Raw genomic sequence first — 23052 nt, 5'->3', positions numbered from 1 at the left:
GGTTTATTCATAACAAGGTCAAATACCGGGCTCGGGATGAGCCTAGGGGTAATTTGGTACTTAGTACATTATCGGGATTGAGCAGGTAATGGGAAATTATTTAGTAATTATTTGAGGATATTGGAGATAACGAGAACTGTGAGACGTTAATTATGATTAACGGGAAAAGTGGTAAAAGACTAAGTTGTCCTTGAGGGGCATTGAGTGGGGAATTTTGCCCTAGGGGCATTTAAGGTATTTTGCACCAATTTAGTGACTTGGTCACCCTTACTCTTAGTTGAAGGAAAAAAAAAATACAGAGCATCAAACTTACAGCTTTCTCTCTCTCGATCGCTCCTTCTTTCTTTCATTCTTGGCTTGATTTGGCGTATGGTATAGAGAATTCAAAGCTTGGGGATTCAAAGCTTGAGGTTTAGGAGTGATTAGCTGCAGCTATGAGAGTTTAATTCATAGCTGAGGTAAGGATTATAAACTCTGTTTTAATTGGTATTTTTGATGTGGTTTTAGTTGTTCTTGAGCTTGAAAGTTCAAGGTTTTGGATTGAGTTTTTGGTAGTGTTTTGAATGTGTTTAAGTTGGGTTTTGTTGCTGGATTAGTGCCAATACTATGCTGGGATTTAGGTGTGATTTTGGGATTGCTTGGAAGGGATTTTTGGTAAGGTTTTGGCTGAGGAAAAATAGGGATTTTCGGGTTCGCAAGGCCGCATTGCGACCCTGTTCTTGGGCGTCGCGACCCATGTGAACCCAGGGTACAAAGGTGGTTCAGTCTAGGAGGCATGTCGCGGCCCGTGTCTTGAATTTCAGACATGGGGCTTTTTTTCTGGGGGGGTATGCCGCGGTGCTTAGGGGCATGTCGCAGCTCGCCTAGGAAGCTTTGGCCACTTTAGGTTTTTAATGATGGGAATTCAAACCTAAAGGCTCGGGTTCGATTTTACTACCCTGTTTAGTAGAATTCGAGGTCCCGAAGGCTAGGACTTGGTCCAGAAGCCTTTATTTGCTCGTTATTGACAGGATTTTATATTTGGTTATGACCAGGATACCACTAGGGGCTCAGGGTGCTCGAGGGTAATTCATATTTTACATTATACTCGAACCTGAGGTAAGAATATTGCACCCAATATGTGATGTATATGATTAGGGCTTGGCCCGAATGTTGAATCTAGATTTGATTAGGGCATGGACCCTTGTAAATGTGCATGATTATGATTATGCTTGTGAACTATTGATTAAGCATGTTGAATGCTCTGTATATGGATATTTGTTATATGATGAATGCAAGTTAGCATTATATACCTGAGAAAAGCATTGACTTATGAGTCAAGGATGACAATAGCGCTGAGCACTGGTATAGCATTGACTTATGAGTCAAGGACGGCAAAAGCGTTGAACGCTGGTCGTAAAGCATTGACTTATGAGTCATGGGCGGCCATAGTGCATTGAGTGATGGTCGATATGATTAAATCTAATCAGGAGCACATCATACGCTTTTCCGACCCAATGGTCGTGGAAAACTAAAGCGCCAGGTACGCTGGGCTAGCTCCAAGGTTGTTTATACAGAGGATAGGGGCAATGGGCCCCGGGGTGACTTATCAGTCCCAGATCCTAGGGCGTTGAGCCCTAGTGTGCCTAATTAGTCATGTACTTGGGCAATGGGCCCCGATATGAATCAGTTAATCATTTATTTAGGGCATTTGGTCCCATATGACATTGTAGTCATTTATATGAATGGTATGCATGTGTGAGTAGGGTTATTACTCTTGGGCATGTTTATTATGATTTGGAAATGTGTTAATCACTGCTTATGAGCATGTTTAAGTTTTCTTGATGGGCCTTGGCTCACGGGTGCTATGTGGTGCAGGTAAGGGGAAATGAAAGCTAGACCATCCATGAGTTGGAGAGCTTAGGTAGCGACATGTACATATGCGGCCGCTTGACCACCACGACCAAGGTTTCTTAGAGGAACTAGGGTTAAACCCTATTTTTGCCGCTTTGGTCGGCGAATCGTAACTTTTGAGTTGTAATAACCATTTTGGAACTGTAAAAAGCTTTGTAAACGTTATTATGGGATCCCATGTACAATTTAATGTTTTAATGAAATATCCATTCATTTTTACCGAAATTTTTAACCCTGGACCATTAATCACTTTTAGATGCACGTTTGTGGCCTAATGACTCGTTTAGTGAGTTAAGCACTATGTAAAATACACAGTGTAACGGTCCCTGAGTAGTAGGGCGTTACCGTGAGAAATTTATGTTCTTCGATCATCATCATCATTAATGGACAGTTCTTTTGTTTCCAATTTTTTCCTCATTTCATTATTAGTAAAGTTGGTTTTTTCCATGAGGTGTTGCCAAAGTTAAGGCTTTTAAGTTCATTATATAATAAATAACTTATCTAATTATTTTGATTTGTTATTAGGATAAACTTTCAAGTTTGGTGAGTGTGGTTCCTCAAGCACCATTTCACATTTCAAGTTTTGTGGGTTATTGTGATCACGGTGAAATGGGTTCCCCAAAAATCAAGGTCGAGTAATAATTTGTTATGGTGAGATATCATTTCATTGTTCCTTTTTTGGCACCTTGGTATATTCAACAACTAATATTGTCCATAGCAATTGTTTTACTACATTTGTATCTTGAATGGTTAATGTGTTTTAACTCTTGGACATCCCTTGTTTTACACCATAACATGACTTATTCTTATTATAATGCTAGCCGAGTTCTTAGATTTTTTTATTTATAAATTTAATTATCTGCTTCAAATTTGATCTAAGGAGCTTGTGAAGGCTCACTTGCATGTGGTTGTGTCTTTACTTGTTCCTTTCTTGCGTTTGAAAACCAAATACATAAATGTTATTTAAAAAAATTATTTTGGGTTGTGTTTGTTAAATTGATTGGACTGTCCTATTTATATATTTGTCTGCCCTTTCATAAAGTGTTAGAGTCCCTTGATAATGATTATTGCTAAATAATATAGTAATGTTGGAACATAATTTAGTAATTGTCTTAGTAAGCTAGTAATTGTATTGCTTGATAATGTTTAATGTTTCTTTGATTGAGAATGCATTGCTTATGGTCAGAGTATACAATAGCATCCATTGTATTAACAGAATGATTAAAAATAAGCATAACATCCTAATAATGAACGTTTCTACATGCCATTTGTTCTACAATTGAATTTTACTTGTGATCACCATTTTTGGTATCTTTGTTGATAAGATAAAGCTTGTTTTATTATTTAGATCTTGTGACAAAAATTAATAGGCCCAAAAATCAAATAGAAGTCAATTCTGAGAGGCTGAAATGAAATATGTATTTTGTTGAAACAGAAGACTTTGCAGCCTTGACATTCACAGGGCAAGTTGCTCACTTAAAATGATTTAAGTGAGAGTGACCATGGATCTGTTTGATATTATCATTGACATTAATAACTTTAAAAGGTGATGTATGACATAAAAATTGGAGATGCAATGAGCTTCCTTCTTTATATCATAAAACTTGTGAAGTTAGACTTGAAAAGCTCTCGTGGATTTCATTAAAGGGTCATAAGATTTTATCTAGAGGTATCTCAACTGGTGGTCATGTAGGGATGTGTTGAATCGAGGTTGAATTGAACACTAGAATCAGAGTCATTAAATTATCATATATTATATTGATTATTAATTCATTTCAAGTTTTGGTGCTTTTCTTTTTCTTATAGTTTATAGTTTTGGTGCTTTTCTTTTCTTACCGTTTAGATTTTTTATGATGTCCTCACCACTTGTTAGTGGTGGTTCTTGGTTTAGGTAGTTTGTTTAAAGAAAAATAATACTAATCTACAAATACCAAAACCAATCAAATCTTATGAGAGTGACTTAGTAATCGACTTGTCTCCCAATCTAATCTCAACTTTTCTAAGTTTTATTCTAAAATAATAACTAGAGGTTAGTAGAATCAATCTTTTTTTAATATATATTTGTTTATATAAATAATATTGTATTGGGCATGATTGAAGAGTTTAAAATAATTTGTTCATTAAAGTGTATTTTAAATAATAGCACTTCACTTGATAAACCAACTATACCATATCATATCACTGATTTTAACCTATCATAATTATGAGGGTTATGAAATCTATAAATAAAGTGTGGCATGAGAAAATAAAGTGATGTATAGTATATATATGGTTTTTGTGCATTTCAGTGGATAAATGATTACTTATGGTTAGAGCATATTGCTTAATTAAGTTCAATTTATCTTTGGTTGAGCTTGCATTGCTTAAAAACATAGTAAATTGCCCTTGCTGTAACACTGTTTTGATTTTATTTTGAATCCAATTAGATGTCATCAAGAAAAAGAAAGGTTGGAGATCGAAGGGAGTCCCTAATCAAATTAAATATCATGCTTATTAGGGATTTCATTCTACACTGACCAAATTTGATTATTAATGTAACTTCTTTAGCAAATATATATAGTTTATTATTAAAACTATTATATTTTAGTACGTAGTCAATAAATTAGTTTACAATTTTGTTTTGTGTTAGTTTCATTAAAGTTTTATCCATATATATGTTGAATCTGAAACTGATTTCATGCAAGTTTGATCATATCCAAACTGCAATAATTTATATCAGAATTTATATTCAGAGTAGTTCTGTAAAATAAATTATTGTAAGAGTAGTGAATGAATATGCGTGTGCATATTCATTATCTATAAATACATGTATGAATGTATATGTTGTTCTCCAAATGCATGCATCAATATATATTGAAGAGATTTATTACATATGTGCATACATATGCATTTAAACTCGATCTTTGGCTAAAAGTTTAATATTGACATGTATAGCAGGAATCTACGTGGCTTGTTCTACTTATAATGTGATCATATCATCATACATCAAAATTTGCTAGTCATACATATGTATTATGTATGTATGTCACTATATATACATACGACTCCATGATACATATGTGTATTGCAATATTGTATTTTTCACTAGCTAGAACAAAATGGCTATATTACACGCATAATGCGCTCATGTAGATCTTCACCATTAATTTACATATATATTAATGTCAATAAATTGTATAATAATAGACAGGAATATATATCACTGCATATTTTCAACATCCACTGATCGACATTATATTTTTTATATTATAATTAATGATTTTGGTATGTTTCTCTTATGGTTTACAAGAGATTTACAACTAATTATTATAAAAAAAAAAAAAAAAATAGCAGGTTGAGGGTTTCTTATATTGGCTTTCCAATTCTATATATATTGTAATTGTATTCCTATGAATTTTATGCTAATAATATTGGACAGTAATATATAATTAGAATATGTATTAGAGATTAGTAAATAACTAAATGTAGTTTGATAATAACTGTGTTATATATTAGGCTATATATTATGTATCATCTTTAATCCAACATATATTGTCTATACATCAATATATATAGTCTATATATTATATTATATTATATAGGCAGAAGTTTTTTATATTAATTTGGCCACATAATCAAAAGTACACACTTCTTTATTTTTATATATATGTTTTTACACTTGCTGTATCACAAGAGTATATGCATACACTGAACTGACTCATGTTTTTTAAATGCCAAGAACAAGTAGATGAGACGATGTCTGTGGAGGCACTTATCAAATGGCTGGTAAAACAATCAATGGCAAAGGAAAGTGGTCAACCCAACAAAAGTAAACCGGTGGCTAACCCCACAATGAAAGACAAGGAGAAGATGTATGGCACAGTTGGGTGTCGTTGTCAAGTGGATAAACTAGTGAAGCTCATCACCAGTATGACTCCTGAATAGAAGGAAGTCATTAGAGAGACAGGATTTGACTCCCTTCTTTTTACAAATGTCCCTAGTGTTAGGAGGGGGTTGATATGGTAACTCTACAACAATATAGATATAGACAATTTTGCAATAAAGTTTGATGGGGACAGCTACCCTATAACGGTGGAGGCTTTTCAAGGCATCATGGGAATCAAAGATGGGGGGGATATATACTTTGACCCAATTAGTGATGATGAGCACAACATCCATGGGGAAATACTCACTGCCAAGCAGACTAAATATAGTGACTTGATGGTCAAAGCCATTGAATCAGATGTTGCCGACATATATTTCGTCACACGATTTATGCTTGTCGCGATGATCACATTTTTAGTACCCACTTCTTGAACATTTGTTCGGAAGGAGTACATAAATGTGCTCCAAGATATTGGCAAGATAAAGAAGCTCAATTGGGCCTCTTTTGTAGTGCAATTCCTCCATGATAGTGTGATTGGTCTCCATTCACGCATAAAGAAGGCTGCCCAGAATGAGGACAGCAAGGGCCATTGCTACCTCTCAGGATACACCTTTTTTCTTCAAGTTTTAATTTCTCAACCATTAGCATTTTTTTCTTTATGAAATTTGGTGTTGCTTTTAACTTAACTCACTGTTTTTTATAGTTGCTTTATTGGAATCATATAAAGTAGAAGCATGCCTATGCCCCATGCCATAAAATTCTGCTTACTTATTGGAAAGGCCGACGAGTGGCGAGTTTTGGGTGGTTTGTCTCGGGTTACAATGGTAACAAGGTAAATAGGGATTCAATTAAAAAATGTTGCTTCCTATTTTTTAGTTTGTCCCTAAGCATATCAAAAATGTTTGTTAACCTTTGAGCTAAATATTTGGCAGGTTCCTCTACGGAAGCCAATGTACCAGGGTAACCCACCGGCCCAACAAACGTAGTGACCACATCCTCCACTCAATTTGCGACTAACCCAAACAACACTTGCTACAATTTCATCCTTAGGGATGAAATACAAATTCAAGATGAGAAGATGAACGATATAATTGACAAAGCTAAAGATGCAATGAAGAAATCAATAGATGTTTTCCAACAAAAGACTTCCCAACAAATTGGAAGGGAAATTTCCAATTTGAGGGAAAATATTATGAAAGACGTTTTGCAAGCTCTTCTGGAGAAGAGTTAGACTCGGAATGAGCCAGCGGTACACATGACAAGTGACAAGAGCCCGCCAGAGGGAGAAGAGAAGGCAGAAGAGGCCGACAATGAACCATCTTCACCTGATGATGGATTGCAGGGCGATGGTTCGGAATCTGAACCAGAGATACCTCTTCCAGAGGTAATTTGTACTTGTATACGTATATTTTAATAATCTAATGATCTTCACTTTGATTTTTTTCAAATATGCGACTAAGAGTTTTATGTAAAATAAACAAGACAACCAAGATTACGAGCAAGAAGAAGAAACACTATCCCATGATGTTGACAACTTAGCAAGCAACGAGGAACTTCCTCAAACCACTCAATTTGAGTTGGTAGCTCGAACCCCAAAATCCATCAACAAAGAGATTGTTGATGTTGATGAGCATGTCATTCCACCAAGAAAATAAAAAGCCACCCACGTCGAGTTCAGTCATTTGATTACAACACATGCGTACAAAAAGTTAGAGAAAAAGTTCAAATCTAGCAAGGGTGAGGTTTTCGGCCCATTTCTCATGAGTACTCCCCACACTGATTAAGAATTTAGGATGACGATGTTTGTCGCGGGAAAAGGGTTGGATAAGCAGCAAATATTATTTCTAGTATACCCATTGTTTCATTAAATTAACCAATGTATTTATTTTATTGCTAACGACATTCTCTATCTTTCTATTGATAGCCAAGCTCTTGTAAGATTTGAGAATCTTGTACTGTGTCGTGATGACTTTTCGACCATGCTTCTGAAGATGGTGGTTCGGGATACGGTAAAAGGATCTCACTAAAAAATTATATTTATGTGTTGATACTAATCTTTAAAATTCATGTTATACATTGATTGGATCTCTATTACTTGTAGATCATTAGATGCTATGCCCACATCATCACTTTAAAGGAATAGAAAAATGCAGCAGGTGGATTAGGTACCTGCCGGTTCATGCCGTGTCGGGTTTCAGTAAGTCAACCACACTGTTATTTGGTTCTTTTTTCAATTCTTGGATGTATACAAAATATCTGACGAAATTTCTTGATTGATTTGAAAAGAGTATGAATATGGGTGTTGCATATTCTATTACCACATGGGCAACGAAGAACAATTGGAAAAAAAATGTTTTATGGAAATCTCAAAACAACCAAGCATGTAAGTTTTTCTTTCCAAATAGGTCAGCCTTTACAGCCGGTAATTATATATATAGTTTTAGATTATAGACCATTTTATAACTTTAATGTTGCCTATATAATGGGAGCAAACAATACCACCATCACCTTAAAATGTAGCTTTAGTTTCATCAAATACTCTAGATATGAATTATTCCAACAATAGCATAGTCAAATAATAAATTAGAGTGGGCCTCATGTTTAAAACCAAGTAAAATCCAATTCACAATGGAAGATTAAACAATTTTTTGGGACAATTCTAAAAAAGAAAAACACATCATTTTTCCTGTATATTTTCTTTGCCTTTGACAGATTTGTTATCTTGAAAAATATAGACAAAACAATAAATGATGCTACCTGCCACCATATCTACCATTTCATTTAAACTAACTACAATCCATACAAGATCATTCAATCATTCTATGAACAAAGGAGTTATAAGTCCAACACTTAAAAAATTTCTCAAGCATTCTCTTCATCAGACGAAGCACTTTCAAGGTATGTATTTCAACCACTATCATAAACTTTGTACATTGTGTATGAATGAGAATATTGCTGATAATAAATATAGGTCTTCATGAAGCATTATTTACATTTGAGTATAAATATATGTCTTCAATAAGCATTTTTTCCTTTTGAGTATAAATATAGGTCTTCATGAAGCATTGTTTTATTTTCAGTATAAAGATTGGTATATTTGTGCTAGAATAATTATAATGGAATGTGACATAAGTAGTACCCATTGAGATAAATGTTTGTTCATGGATTCACATATGCACCTATTGACTATACATATGATTAAGACTACACTAAACAAATATATAAAAGCATTTAGAGATTCACATATTGATATCTTAATTGATTTTCATGCATTGTAAGGAGATATGATGGACATTGATTTATCCTTCAATCCTCATTGGGAAGAAATTATTAGCTCCCTTCATCTATACAAACTAGTAGCTAAAATAGATATTAATGATATTCTGGGCAAGGAGATGGATACTCTAGATAAATGGGAGGCTTTCTACAAGACTTACGCCAAGTGGGTTGGATTTAGTGTTAGGATTGACGACACCAAATACAGGGATGGCATTATTAGCATCTGCCGGTGGGTTTGTTCTAATGAAGGTTTTTGAAGATAAATTTTTATGAATCTACCGAACCGAAAGAAGCATCCAAAGGAAATAATACGATGCGGGTTCCAGACTGCGATCCAAATCCTTCAAATGAAGGACACAAACCATTTTTAGCAGTTCACAATCATGATTTGGTGATCCTTTCACAACTGCACTTCTTACGGTCAAACCATGAGGTTCCAGAAGTAATGACTTCCCATGTAATGAGCATGAACAGATGTGGGATAAAAACTAGTTCAGCAGTAGCACACATGGCCCTACAATCTAGTGGTTATGATAATCTTCCTTTTCAACTAAAAGATGTGTACAACAAAGTTGCAACTTTAAGAAAACTAGATAACCTACCAAGTGACTCAAAGGGTGCGCTGGCTTTCTTGGACGACCTATCAACAAAGGACCCTGATATATATGTTGAGTATAAATTAGATGACCAAAATCACTTGACAAATCTTTTATGGGCTGATGGAGTGAGTAGAAGGGACTACATGCTATTTGGTGAGGTCATTGCATTCGACTCAACGTACATGACCAACAAGTATAATAAGCCATTGAAAATAGTTTTTGGCATCAATCAACACTTTGAGACTTGTGTGTTTGGGTACGTAGTGATAGTGGATGAGACAGAGGACATCTATTGTTGATTCTTGAGGGTTTTCCTTGACTGCATGGGCAACAAAAAGCCGAAAGTAGTGCTCACTGACAATGATGAAAGAATTGGATTTGTTGTCAACCAACTTTTAATTGATTCTACTCATCGACTTTGTGCATGGCATTTGGGAAACAATGCAATGAAGAACAACATTAAGATTCATGAGTTCAACCAAGGCTTCTATGACTTAATATACACCTACTACACAGAGGAAGAATTTGAAGGAAAATGGGTTGACCTGTTGGCAAGGTTTGGCCTTCAAGAGAATTCATGGTGTCGTACCAAATACAACAACAGAGAACAATGGTTAAAGATGTACTTGAGATGGGTGTTCTATGGAGGCATGCGAACAACTCAAAGATGTGAATCAATGAACAATCAACTGAAGAGATTTATAAAAGCTAATTATTCATTACGAGATTTTGTCGCATAGATTGAACTAACCATCAACACGATGCGCAACAACAAAACCTTAAATGGCTACAAAAGCGTACACACTCTTCCTCATATTCTAGACAGTAAAAATAATTACTTGATACCGTATTACATATAAGCCTCTGAAATATTCACACAAAATATTTATTACACTAGACAGCATATTCAATTTCAGATAAGGATAATCATGAGGATTACAGCCTGTTCTCTTTCATGAGATTCTAGTGCAGTGAATCAAAGCACAAACTTCATTACACTAGACTGACCAATGAGTTCACATGTTTGTGTTTGTTATTTGAGTTCAATGGTATTCCTTGCAGGCATATATGGTATGTAATGAAAAGTCTTGACCTACGAGTTATACCAGAGTCCATAATCTTAACTCGTTGGCGGAAGGATATTAAAATTTCTTCCAATACATCACTACTTGAATGATTCAAGCTTCAAGGCAAAAACTAAATCTTTCTTCATTATTTATGAACTACATGTTAAGTAAATTTTACTTTTTTATCTTCATGTTGTAATACAGAATTTTATAATTGACCGCAGGTCTGGGACACTCAATTATTTACCACAATCATTGAGTTTTTGTGCATCACTCATCGATACCACATTTCAAATGGCAAAGAATGAGCACACAAAATTGATAACCATATTTAAAGAGGCTTACGAGCAAGGCCAAAGTACTGAAATAAGTATTGAAAAAACAACTAGAACGCATCATGATAATTCAAATATTGTATAAAGATCCTATTAGGGTGAGGACGAAAGGCATTGGTACCCCAAACAATTCTAAAAGAAGACCAAATAATGGCATACAAGGCGGTCGACAATGCACACTTTGCAGAGGTCGAGACCATAACAGGCGAGCATGTCACTTGAAGTCTGAAATGACCTCTCTACAACTCGGGCAGGAACATCATCTTACACGAGGAATGTGAATTGAGAGATTTAATTATTATTTTTTTTCTAATTTTTTATTCCTCATATATAAAGAAGTGAGTTGAAATAAAAAAATGTGAATTGAGAGATTTAATTATAATAAAGTTAAAATATCATGACTAATTATTTTGTAAAAATAAATATGGCTTGAAAGATGACATATTTCATCATACTAAAAAGAGAGTAAAAAAAAAGTTGGGTAGAGTCTTTTTTACTCCCTATGCAATAAGAGTAATGATAATACCTTCTGTTGATATAGCATAGCATTAGTAGAAATCAAGGGTAAAATAGGAACCATCTAACTTTCTAATAAATACCCAACCCATGACAAGCATTATGTATTATAAGATATCTCTAGGACAAGTGTTTTCTAAATACTTATACTCCAAACAAGCAGCACTATTAGTCAAGTGCAAAGTTATACCTGTTTTTCTCCCTCACCAGTCACCAAGCTATACTCACTTGGCTTTAATTGCTATCTTGTCTCCTTGCGACCTTTTCAAACTAAGCAATGCTATTTTCAAGCTAATCACCCTCTTTACCATGATATTGGTAAGACTCTATCTATTTGGTCACTTTAACAAGACCAAATAAATAATCTACCATCTTGTTGTCCACAGATTTTCTTTACTCCGTGTAACTCATATATTAATAAAAAAGCAGTATTGACTCTTTGTTACTGTGGACATAGGAAATTAATTTGGTTGAACTAGGTAATAATAAAAAAGTAGTCTTGACTCTTTATTACTGTGGACGTAGGAAATTAATTTGGCTGAATTAGGGAAATTTTTTTGTTATTTATTATATATATTAGGTAAAACCAACGTGTAAAATAAATTTACTCAATTTTATTTTGAAAATATAATAATTTATTTTTATTATATTTTTTAATTATCATATAAATTTTAATAGATATAAATATATTATTTAGTTAATGGCTAGAGCAATTAAAATAAATAATTTCTTATTAAAAAAAACTAAATTGAAAAATAAGAAAATATGTGTATTTATATCTTATTTAACTATTATATATATGTTTAGATATAAAAATACAATAAATAATTAAAAAACAAAAGAATAGAATAGAATAAATTTAAGCACATAAATATTTTTCGGTTATAGTTTTGAAAATATAATTGATAGAATAATTTAAATATTTTAATATGAAGTTTTAAAATATTTAATAAGAAATCATTATGGCTGATTTATTACTTTTTTTTTAATATTTTTTTTTATTTAGATGATTTTATTATTATTTTTTTAATAAAAAAGTAAATTATTTACCTTAGTTAAAACAATAAAAAATATTAAATCTAACACAAAAAACAATTCACATTAGCCTCACATTATAATATATAAAGATATATATATATTTAACTAACAACTTAATTATACATATATATTGCCTGTATGATAGAATTAATATGAAAGTGGACATATGAGCAATCCTTTATACATGTAGGCGGAATTAATATATAGAATGAACATATACAAAAAGAATCGAATATTGTATACCTCCAGCCATTGCTATTGATAACCTCGATCTAGCTTTAGATCTACAAAAGAAAAGGAACAGAAGTTAGAACGAGTACACGAGCTTCCAAGCTCTCACTAACTCTTTTAGATGGAGTTACTGAAAGTCAGAATGAGCAGCGAACTTGGGGACCGGTACTCTATATTTATAGAGTGAGACTTACCATCAGAGTCTCTGCCACAGATTGAGATATTTCCTCAATCAGTTGGGATATGAAAAATCGGGTAACAACAAAATCAGGTAACAAACAATGTTGACCATTAATTAGAATATTTTGTCAATAAATTAAATATTGACTTTAATATATTAAATCAATTAGTTGATTTTATATACCAAACAAATAATATTCTAACATTCTCCCACTTGGTCAGCATTTAAATTAATGTATTACTTAAGCCCGACGATCATCCCTGTTAGATAATAAACACATGAATCATGGCGATAGGTCCTCTTTTTATGACGAGTATTATCTTCCATGTATTACAATATATTTATTACATAACAATGTAATTTATGTGGCTATGTACTTAAACGAATAAACCTTATGTTTATTCAGGTCCTATGAAGATAAAATTTTCTCAAATAAAATTAAAATGCGCATAAATATGAGAAAACATCAAAATAAGAGTTTCATTGATAATAACTTCAGTTTGTATAATAAATTTACATAAGGGAACCAAGTCCCATGTTCACTACATGATCCTTGAATTTATGAGGTGGCAAGCCTTTCGTCATAGGATCAGCAATCATCAATTCAGTGCTAATGTGTTGAATGACCACTTTATTTTCTTTAACACGTTCTCTCACAGCTAAGTACTTGATGTCGATGTGCTTGCTTCGACTACCACTCTTGTTGTTCTTAGCCATGAATACAGCAGCTGAATTGTCGCAGAACATTCTCAATGGCCTAGATATAGAATCTACAACTCTAAGGCCTGAAATGAAACTCTTTAGCCATACACCATGAGATGTAGCCTCAAAACACGAAACGAACTCGGCTTCCATAGTAGAAGTAGCAGTCAAGGTCTGTTTGTTACTCCTCCATGATATAGCTCCATCGGCAAACATAAACACGTAACCAGAAGTTGATTTACGTGAATCAGTACAACCAGCAAAGTCTGAATCTGAGTAGCCAACTACTTCCAGGTTGTCAGTTCGTCTGAACATGAGTTTGTAATCCTTAGTACCCTGAAGATACCTCATAACTTTCTTTGCAGCTTTCCAGTGGTCTAATCCCGGGTTACTCTGAAATCTTCCTAGCATTCCGACAGCAAAGGCAATGTCGGGTCGTGTGCACACCTGAGCATACATCAAGCTTCCAACAGCAGAAGCATATGGGATGTTCTTCATTTCTTCCTTTTCAAAATCATTCTTTGGACACTGGCTCAAATTTAATTTATCACCCTTAACGATAGGAGCAACACTTGGTGAACAATCTTTCATCCGAAATCTCTCTAAAACTTTGTTAATGTAGGTTTCTTGAGATAGACCTAAGATACCTTTGAATCTATCTCGATGGATCTTAATGCCAATGACATAAGACGCATCACCCATATCCTTCATCTCAAAGTTCTTTGAGAGAAATTGCTTCACCTCATGTAGCATGCCCTTATCATTGGTTGCAAGAAGAATATCGTCCACATATAAAACAAGAAAACAAATCTTACTCCCACTGACCTTCTGATATATACATTGATCCATGACATTCTCTTCAAATCCAAAAGAAGAGATGACATCATGGAATTTTAAATACCATTGGCGGGACGCTTGTTTTAAACCATAGATGAACTTCTTAAGCTTGCACACCAAATGCTCACCATTACTAGAGGAGAATCCTTTTGGTTGTTTCATGTATACCTCATCCTCTAGGTCACCATTTAGGAAGGCAGTTTTCACATCCATCTGCTGTAACTCTAAATCGAAATGAGCAACTAATGCCAGGATAACTCTGAGGGAATCTTTCTTAGATACCGGAGAAAAGGTCTCCGTGTAGTCAATTCCTTCTTTTTGAGTGAATCCCTTAGCAACGAGTCTCACTTTGTGTCTCTCAATGTTGCCTAATGAGTCTTTCTTTGTTTTGAAGACCCATTTACACCCAATAGCCCTCGCCCCATTAGGCAACTCAACAAGATCCCAGACTCTGTTGCTTTTCATAGAATTCATTTCTTCATTCATGGCATTGTACCACAGTTCCGATTCTTTGCTATTCATAGCTTGTGAAAACGTTTCTGGATCATTTTCGCCTCCAATATTGTAGTCAGATTCTTGCAAATACACAATGTAGTCACTAGGTATCGCCGATTTTATTGTCCTAGTGGATCTTCTTAAGGCTACACCAGCAGGCTCTTGAGGAGCGGGTGGTTCAGCTTGTTGTTCAACAATTATAGGCAACTCTTGAACAACTTGATCCATTTGAACTTCATCATTGACTTGTGGATCTTCAAAAATTGGCTGTGGTGGTTCAACATCCATTTGGACTGCAGGGGTGTTATCGACCACAATCAATCTTGCTCTTGAGGTGGAGGGTTCTAAAGGATCTTTCTCAGAACCTAAGTCCTTGGATTGATCACTCCCACTAATCAAGGCATTTTCAAGAAATTTTGCATTCCTTGATTCCACAATCCTAGTGCTATGAGATGGACAATAAAACTTGTAACCTTTAGACCTTTCAGCGTAACCAATAAAGTATCCACTTATGGTCCTTGGGTCCAGTTTCTTTTCTTGTGGATTGTATACCCTAACTTCAGATGGGCATCCCCAAATGCGTACATGTTGCAAACTCGGTTTCCAACCTTTCCATAATTCAAAAGGAGTTTTGGAGACTACCTTGGTTGGAACTCGATTTAATATGTACACGGATGTCTTTAGAGCTTCAGTCCACAAGGATTTAGGAAGTTTAGGGTTGCTGCTAAGCATACTTCGCACCATGTCCATCAATGTTCGGTTTCTCCTTTCTGCAACACCATTTTGCTCGGGTGTACCGGGCATGGTATATTGGGCAACAATCCCATTTTCTTGAAGAAACTTTGCAAAAGGACCAGGTGCTTGTCCATCTTCAGTGTATCTACCATAATATTCTCCACCTCTATCTTATCTCACTATCTTAATTTGCTTGTTGCATTGTTTCTCTACTTCAGCTTTAAATATCTTAAAGACATCTAACGCTTCGCTTTTGTTATGAAGTAAGTAGATATACATGTAGCGTGAGTAATCATCTATGAAAGAGATGAAGTATTTCTGACCATATGAGTCCATGTCTGGACTACATATATCAGTATGTATGATTTCTAATAGGTCAGAACTCCTATGGACACCACTTTTCTTAGACTTGGAGGTATGCTTTCCCTTAATGCAATCCACACAAGTATCAAAATCAGTAAAATCTAAGGTATTGAGTACCCCATCATTTACTAACCTTCTAATTCTATCAATAGAGATATGTCCCAATCTCCGGTGCCATAATGTAGAGGAATTCTCATTCATAACACATCTTTTATTGCCAGCGTGAACGTGCATAGTATTATAAGCGGTATTGTTTTGTAAATTAAGGCAGTAAAGACCATCAGACAAAATACCATTTCCAACACATTCAGATTTATTATATAAATTAAAAGATTTGTCTGAAAATGTAAAGGAAAAACCAAAAGGTACAAGTCTTGAAACGGAAATCAAGTTTCTAGAGAAACTTGGTACATAGAATGTCTTTTCTAACTTTAAAACAAAACCGCTACTTAAAACTAAATGGCACGTTCCTATAGCCTCCACATGTGAGCCCATCTTGTTTCCAGATAAGATGCTTTGCTCACTTCCCACTGGCTTCCTTAGGTTTTGTAAACCCTGCAAGGAATTTGAAATGTGAATTGTCGATCCAGAATCAATCCACCATGTGTTAATATTAACATTAGCCATATTAGATTCATAACATACGAATGAAATTGGATTACCATTGTCGTCCATCCATTTCTTGAACTTGGCGCATTCCTTTTTCGCATGTCCCTTCTTTTTGCAGAAGAAACATTTGATGGAATCCTTCTTTATATCGCCTTGGGGAGGCACTTTATTTTTCCCCTTGTCCTTCTTGGATGGTTTGCGTTTCTTGCCTTGGGTGGCCATGTGAGCACTTTCACCTTGTTCCTGCAGGAGCCTTGCTTCTTCTTGAGCACACATGGTTATCAGTTCATTGATACTCCATTTGTCCTTATGTGTGTTGTAGGAAATTTTGAAAGGCCCATATTGAGGTGGAAGATGGTTAAGGATGTAGTGGACCAGGAAGGTTTCGGGAATGACTACATCGAGTTTCTTCAGTTGAGCAGAAATGTCCCTCATCTTTGAAATATGTTCTCTAACTCCTTTGACACCAGTGAGTTTTGTGGATGAGAACTGGTGGATGAGGTTGTTGTAAAGTGGTTTGTCCGAAGTGTCGAACTGCTCATCGATCAGTTTGATCAAGTCTTTGACTTTCTCAGGTTGCTCCACCGATCCACGCATTCCCAGAGGGATCTTGGACATGATGAACATGATGCTGAGGCGATTGGACCGCTCCCATTTCTCATATAGTGCGATCTGAGCAGCAGTGCTAGTCACAGTGATTGCAGCAGGTTCGTCCTTCCTTATTGCGTAGTCCATGTCGGCGCAGCCTAAATGAAGAAGAACTCGTTCCTTCCAGATTTTGAAATTATCACCCCTAAGCTCAGGAATTTCGGTAAGGATTTCAGCAAAACTAGAGGATGATGAAGAAGCTGCATGAATAGGATTACAAACTTAGATTTAGAAGATTGAGGCTTAATGAAGTCATGTTTTACCAATGTATAACATGCTGGAGATTGAAATTTTATTAAACAAAAATTGCCTGTGGGCTAAATTTTTAATTTAATAAAATTGGATGTAAAGGATGATAGATTATTCAAACGAATTATTTGGGATAAAGTAAGGTTTGATACTTTTATCTTTATTAAACTTTATGATAAAACTATTAAATTAATTATCATAACTCCTGTGGGTAAATTAAGAAAATTAATTTAATATATTATCCTAATTGATTATATAAATATAATAAAATCCCTGTGGGGTAAAATTGTTATATTTATATAATCAATCACAATTTTGTCCATTATGTGATCCTTTCAAATTAATATATAATTTTATATAATTAAAGATGCTGTGGCTACTCCCTAATTATGTAAAATTATATGGTTCACTAGACATTATGTTTTAGGCTCTAGGAAGACCTAAGAACAATTTCGTTATAACATAATAGGCAATCACAGAGAGTAGTGCTCCTAGTGTGGTCGTCCGTAGATCATTAAAAACCGTTCTAGATTTGAGCATTTGTCTCAGTTTCATGCGTTCTTATGTCAACCACAAAATTGTTTATGAATTATTCATAATTTTATTCACCCTAAATGTTTTATGAATATTTTATGAATAAATTATGAAGATTAATGTGCTAAATATTATTCAACCTATCTTAATGTTTTGAATATAATCTAAATATATCTAGCACAATAATAGAATATATACATAATGTATTTAAAATTATAAAGGCATACATATAAAATTAAAGATAATTATACTAAAAATAAATTTTGCATGAATAAGAACAAAATAATCATACAAATTAGTATAATTAATTATATGTACGAAAATACAATAATTCCATATATATACTTAATGGCAGAAAAAATCATGCTAAATAAGACAATAAAATCATTTATTGATTTGGTGAATTAATAAAACAATTGCACAAACTTAATTGTAAAAATTAATTACATTATGAAAATAACACAATTATTTAATATTGCATAAATAAAATATATATATACCATACACCAAAATCAAGGAATTGGACATTTTAATTAATTTCCAAATATATAATTTACCAAAATTATATGTTTTAATTAAATTGGCAAAATAAAATTTATTGTCCAAATTGGTTCGAAATACATGTCTAAAGAGATTCATGACGTTAGATTGATTAAACAACAACAAAAAATCGAACTTTAATATCAAAATTGTTTTTGGTCATAACCGAGTACATGAAGGTTGCAAAACTGATTTTGGATTCTCAAAACTTGATTTGGAAACATAGATCATTAGAAAAAATAATCTGAAGGATTTCTAATGGTACTTATGTGGAAAATTAGTTTTGAAACAAAAAATCAAAAAATATGAGACATTAAAACTCTATCAAAATAAAAAAAAAATTATGAATATGGTCCTCAAACAATATATAAAACTATATACACGAATATATAATATATGTGTATAGATGAAGACATATGCACATCTATAAATCATAAAAAAAAAAAAAAAATGTGTATAATTTGTTTATATTGCCAAAATATGTTAGATATAACATATATGTAAACACAAAAACAATAAAATTACCAAAAGAAATTTTGTTAAATGTAGGCCAACAAAAAAAACGTAGATATATGTATATATATATATATATATGAATATGAATATGAATATGAATATGAAGGCATATATAAATCAAATAAATATATATGCAGATAAAATTAGCAAGGCAGAGATGTAGACTGGCGACTGATACCAAATGATAGAATTAATATGAAAGTGGACATATGAACAATCCTATATACATGTAGGCGGAATTAATATATAGAATGAACATATACAAAAAGAATCGAATATTGTATACCTCCAGCCATTGCTATTGATAACCTCGATCTAGCTTTAGATCTACAAAAGAAAAGGAACAGAAGTTAGAACGAGTACACGAGCTTCCAAGCTCTCACTAACTCTTTTAGATGGAGTTACTGAAAGTCAGAATGAGCAGCGAACTTGGGGACCGGTACTCTATATTTATAGAGTGAGACTTACCATCAGAGTCTCTGCCACAGATTGAGATATTTCCTCAATCAGTTGGGATATGAAAAATCGGGTAACAACAAAATCAGGTAACAAACAATGTTGACCATTAATTAGAATATTTTGTCAATAAATTAAATATTGACTTTAATATATTAAATCAATTAGTTGATTTTATATACCAAACAAATAATATTCTAAGTATTCACTAAATTTTCAACTCACACCCTAAACACCTTCCTGCTTGCTAGTTGGTACGTAGCATTGTTGTGATTAATGAAAAAAAAAAATAAGAACACCTAAAAAAACACTTAAAAAGAAATAGACTGAATGATGTAATAATAATAAAGAAGAAGTATAAGAAAAAGTAATAATGTTCATAATCTTTCATTTACCAAGTAATTTCTCGATTCCTAGCTTGACTAATTTGTGTAATTAAACGAATAAAATATACTTAAAATAAAATTTGAATGGTTCCCACATAAGAATATCTATGGTTAAAATTTAACATACTGTGTAAAAAGTTAGTGCAGTTTGAGAATATCTCAATCATTACTTATTTTTTTAATCACACAATTTATTAAAAGTGGGTGGTTAATAATATTGACACATGACTATGTACTAAAATAATGTGTAAAAATAGTATCTCACTCATTACTCCTTCACAAATGAAACCTAGCACGCAATAACTCGTCATAAAAATAAATAAATAAATAACTGAGTATTGTTTTATAAATTATGAATTTAAATATTGACTAACTTATGATCCAACATTTATTATATTTTCACAACTGTGCATGCATGGTCAATTTTCACATCAAGACTCTTCTCACCAAATTCCAATATTAAAAGATAAGTTAATAAAAGTTGAATGTCTCCCTCACATGTATTATATTAAATAATGCAAACTATGTTACTAGTCAAGAAAGACCCAAACAATCACAGATAGAGATTCAAAACACAAGTGTTTTTAGGTAGTAACAATATAGGATTATGGGGGAAGAAGTGGAGCTTTATGGTGTTACGGGAAGCCCTTTTACTAGCAGAGTAAATATAGCTCTGAAACTCAAAGGTATTGAATACAAATATTATGAAGAAGACATGAAGAACAAGAGTGCTTCACTCCTCAAATACAACCCAGTTCACAAAAAGATCCCTGCCTTTGTTCACAATGAAAAGCCCATAGCAGAGTCACTTGTCATTCTTGAATACATCGATGAGACATGGAAGATTCATCCCATCTTGCCTGAAGACCCCTACGAAAGAGCTCAAGCCCGTTTTTGGGCTCATTTCATTGATGACAAGGTAACAATTCTTTCGAAGTGATCTCTTTTTCTTTTTTTATCTGATCTAGAACTTTGGTCGAACACTTTCTGTGCGTATCATAAAGTAACAATTTGATGATTAATATGATTCGCCCATCATCTTAGTTTGTTTCCAATCATGGGATATTTGTAAAAACAATCAACTTCGAATACAATAAAACTCATGTGTCATGTAATGCTTTTCATAGTTTTTTCCTTTTTGAGTTAGAACTTTCGTCGAACACCTTATGGGCAATCTGTAGAGTAACAATTTGATGATGAATGTGATTTTCCCAGATCGTGCCAACGGCATGGAAAGTGTTCTGGGTGAAGGAGGAGCAGAAAAAGGCATCAGAAGAAGTAAGTGAGTATTTAGAGCTCCTAGAGAAAGAGCTGAAAGGCAAGTACTTTGGAGGAGAAAGCATTGGGTTAGTGGACATAGCAGGAAACTTCATAGCACAATGGTTACCAATTTTTCAACAGCTCATGGGAATAGAGATATTGACTGAGACAAAGTTTCCAAAGCTCTACAAATGGACCCATGATTTTGCTACTCATCCTCTGGTCAAGGAAGCATCGCTCCCTGAAGAAGTACTCATGGCTATGTGCAAGCTTCGTTTAAACACCACCAGCTGAAAAATGATATACAAATTATGTTATATCATAATAAATAATTAATAAATTTATAAGAACAATATACTTTTTTTTCTTCCTGAATCGTTGAGGATATATCAGCAAGTAGAATTCATGGGATATAATTTTTAAATATATATAATTTGATTGTAACGATTACAAATTTATAATTTTTCAATCCATCTAATTTATGTAAGTGCAGATATCCACACTTTGCCAATTGGTTTAGATTATGTATTTTGTGAACACTCTTACATAATATACTTTTTTTCCTGAATAGTTGATGATATTTGAGTAACTAGTAACCATGGAATATTTCAGTAACAATAGACCAAATTGTGAATTTAAAAACAGGTAAAAGAAAGCTAGTTCTAGATACAGAAGAAAGAGCCAGAAATTCTTTCAGCAGATTCCAAAAAGGGATTATCATTTCTTTCAGCAGTACACGAATAGAGTTAATATCCTGGTTTTGCAGACTCCATATAAATCAAGCCAATCATAGCACCAAACTCTAACTGCCTTGATATTACGAGATAATAAAAAATTTAAGCTATACGTGATATTAATCACTTAGGGGCTGATTGGTATCCTATCGTGATCCAATTTTATGTTTTTGAAAATATAAAATCTATGGGACCATGATAATAGTTGATTGGTTGGGTGTTTTTAAAAATTAAATCTTGATCTATATCCAGATTTTTTATTGTAAAAAAGAAAACGCACAAATCACGTTTTCTGCCGTTTGGAAAATTACTCTCCAAAACTCTAAAATCAAATCCTTTCTCTCGTTCCCTCTCTGCTCTCCTCTCCACATTTGGACTGAGCTTCCTCCTCATCGACGGTGAATGGCTGACTAACTGCACACCGACTTATTGCCTCGCTTGCACGCCTGATCAAATCATCTTCTTTGTCATTAGCCACACCCACATATGAGGAATCACTATTTATTCTAAATATATATATGTAAAATATGATTTGACTCTAACTTGTTTGGGTGGTTGGCTTCTGGATTTAATGGAAGGGGATTTTGATCATCTCTGTGTGGTGAGTTGGCTGGAATGTTGATGCGGATGATTGTACTTGGGTTTGTTTTTTTTGTCTATCTCCTTGCAATAGTATGTTTCAAGAGCATTCCTTAATTAATTAGGAGATTAGCTCAAGTGCATCACTTATACTACAAATTTCATTTTAGATTAATTGTTTGTATTAAAAAAAAAGGAAATTAAGTGGCTCTAGATCTTTAAGTGAAGATCTACAAAGTATTATCTAAATGCATATAGCACTCCCAAGCCTAGTTACAAGTGATTATATTGTTCATCCGTCGTTAATTGTGGAAGAGAATAATAAGAGACTATCTTCATATTTTTCGTTAATTGTGTATATATATATTTACACACATCAGGCTTGCTGGCTTTGGTTTATTAATG

The 23052-nt window shown here is 33.6% G+C and overlaps 2 protein-coding genes and 1 long non-coding RNA gene across 4 annotated transcripts; 2 read left to right on the top strand and 1 right to left on the bottom strand.

The window, feature by feature from the left end:
• The first annotated feature begins 9350 nt into the window (after window positions 1-9350).
• LOC133800351 (protein FAR1-RELATED SEQUENCE 11-like) lies at window positions 9351-9935 on the top strand. The gene has a single exon (XM_062238310.1). The coding sequence runs from the start codon at window positions 9351-9353 to the stop codon at window positions 9933-9935; it is 585 nt and encodes a 194-aa protein (XP_062094294.1).
• A 10631-nt stretch (window positions 9936-20566) lies between these two features.
• Window positions 20567-21830, top strand: LOC133801263 (probable glutathione S-transferase). The gene is made up of 2 exons (XM_062239439.1): window positions 20567-20993; window positions 21290-21830. Exons 1-2 carry the CDS (start codon window positions 20682-20684, stop codon window positions 21626-21628), a joined length of 651 nt encoding a protein of 216 aa, XP_062095423.1. The 5' UTR covers window positions 20567-20681; the 3' UTR covers window positions 21629-21830.
• On the bottom strand, window positions 20617-22811 carry LOC133801264 (uncharacterized). 2 transcript variants are annotated; one of them, XR_009876805.1, is made up of 3 exons: window positions 22071-22811; window positions 21462-21624; window positions 20617-21315 (listed from the first exon to the last, which is right to left on the bottom strand). It is a non-coding gene; the product is annotated as an uncharacterized LOC133801264 (long non-coding RNA). The 2 variants fall into 2 exon arrangements; XR_009876804.1 differs by lacking the exon at window positions 22071-22811 and adding an exon at window positions 21881-22058.
• Window positions 22812-23052: the final 241 nt, after the last annotated feature.

This window comes from Humulus lupulus, chromosome 9, assembly GCF_963169125.1.
Source record: "Humulus lupulus chromosome 9, drHumLupu1.1, whole genome shotgun sequence".
Classification (NCBI taxonomy): domain Eukaryota; kingdom Viridiplantae; phylum Streptophyta; class Magnoliopsida; order Rosales; family Cannabaceae; genus Humulus; species Humulus lupulus.
The sequence above is the reverse complement of the archived record's forward strand: the minus strand, read 5'-3'. Positions and strand labels throughout refer to the sequence as shown.

Bases quoted from the DNA above. Each gene is read 5' to 3' on its own strand.
- LOC133800351 (XM_062238310.1), top strand. From the start codon at position 9,351: ATGCGGGTTCCAGACTGCGATCCAAATCCTTCAAATGAAGGACACAAA.
- LOC133801263 (XM_062239439.1), top strand. From the start codon at position 20,682: ATGGGGGAAGAAGTGGAGCTTTATGGTGTTACGGGAAGCCCTTTTACT. The intron at 20,994-21,289 runs GTAACAATTCTT...TGATTTTCCCAG, and splicing joins CTCATTTCATTGATGACAAG to ATCGTGCCAACGGCATGGAA.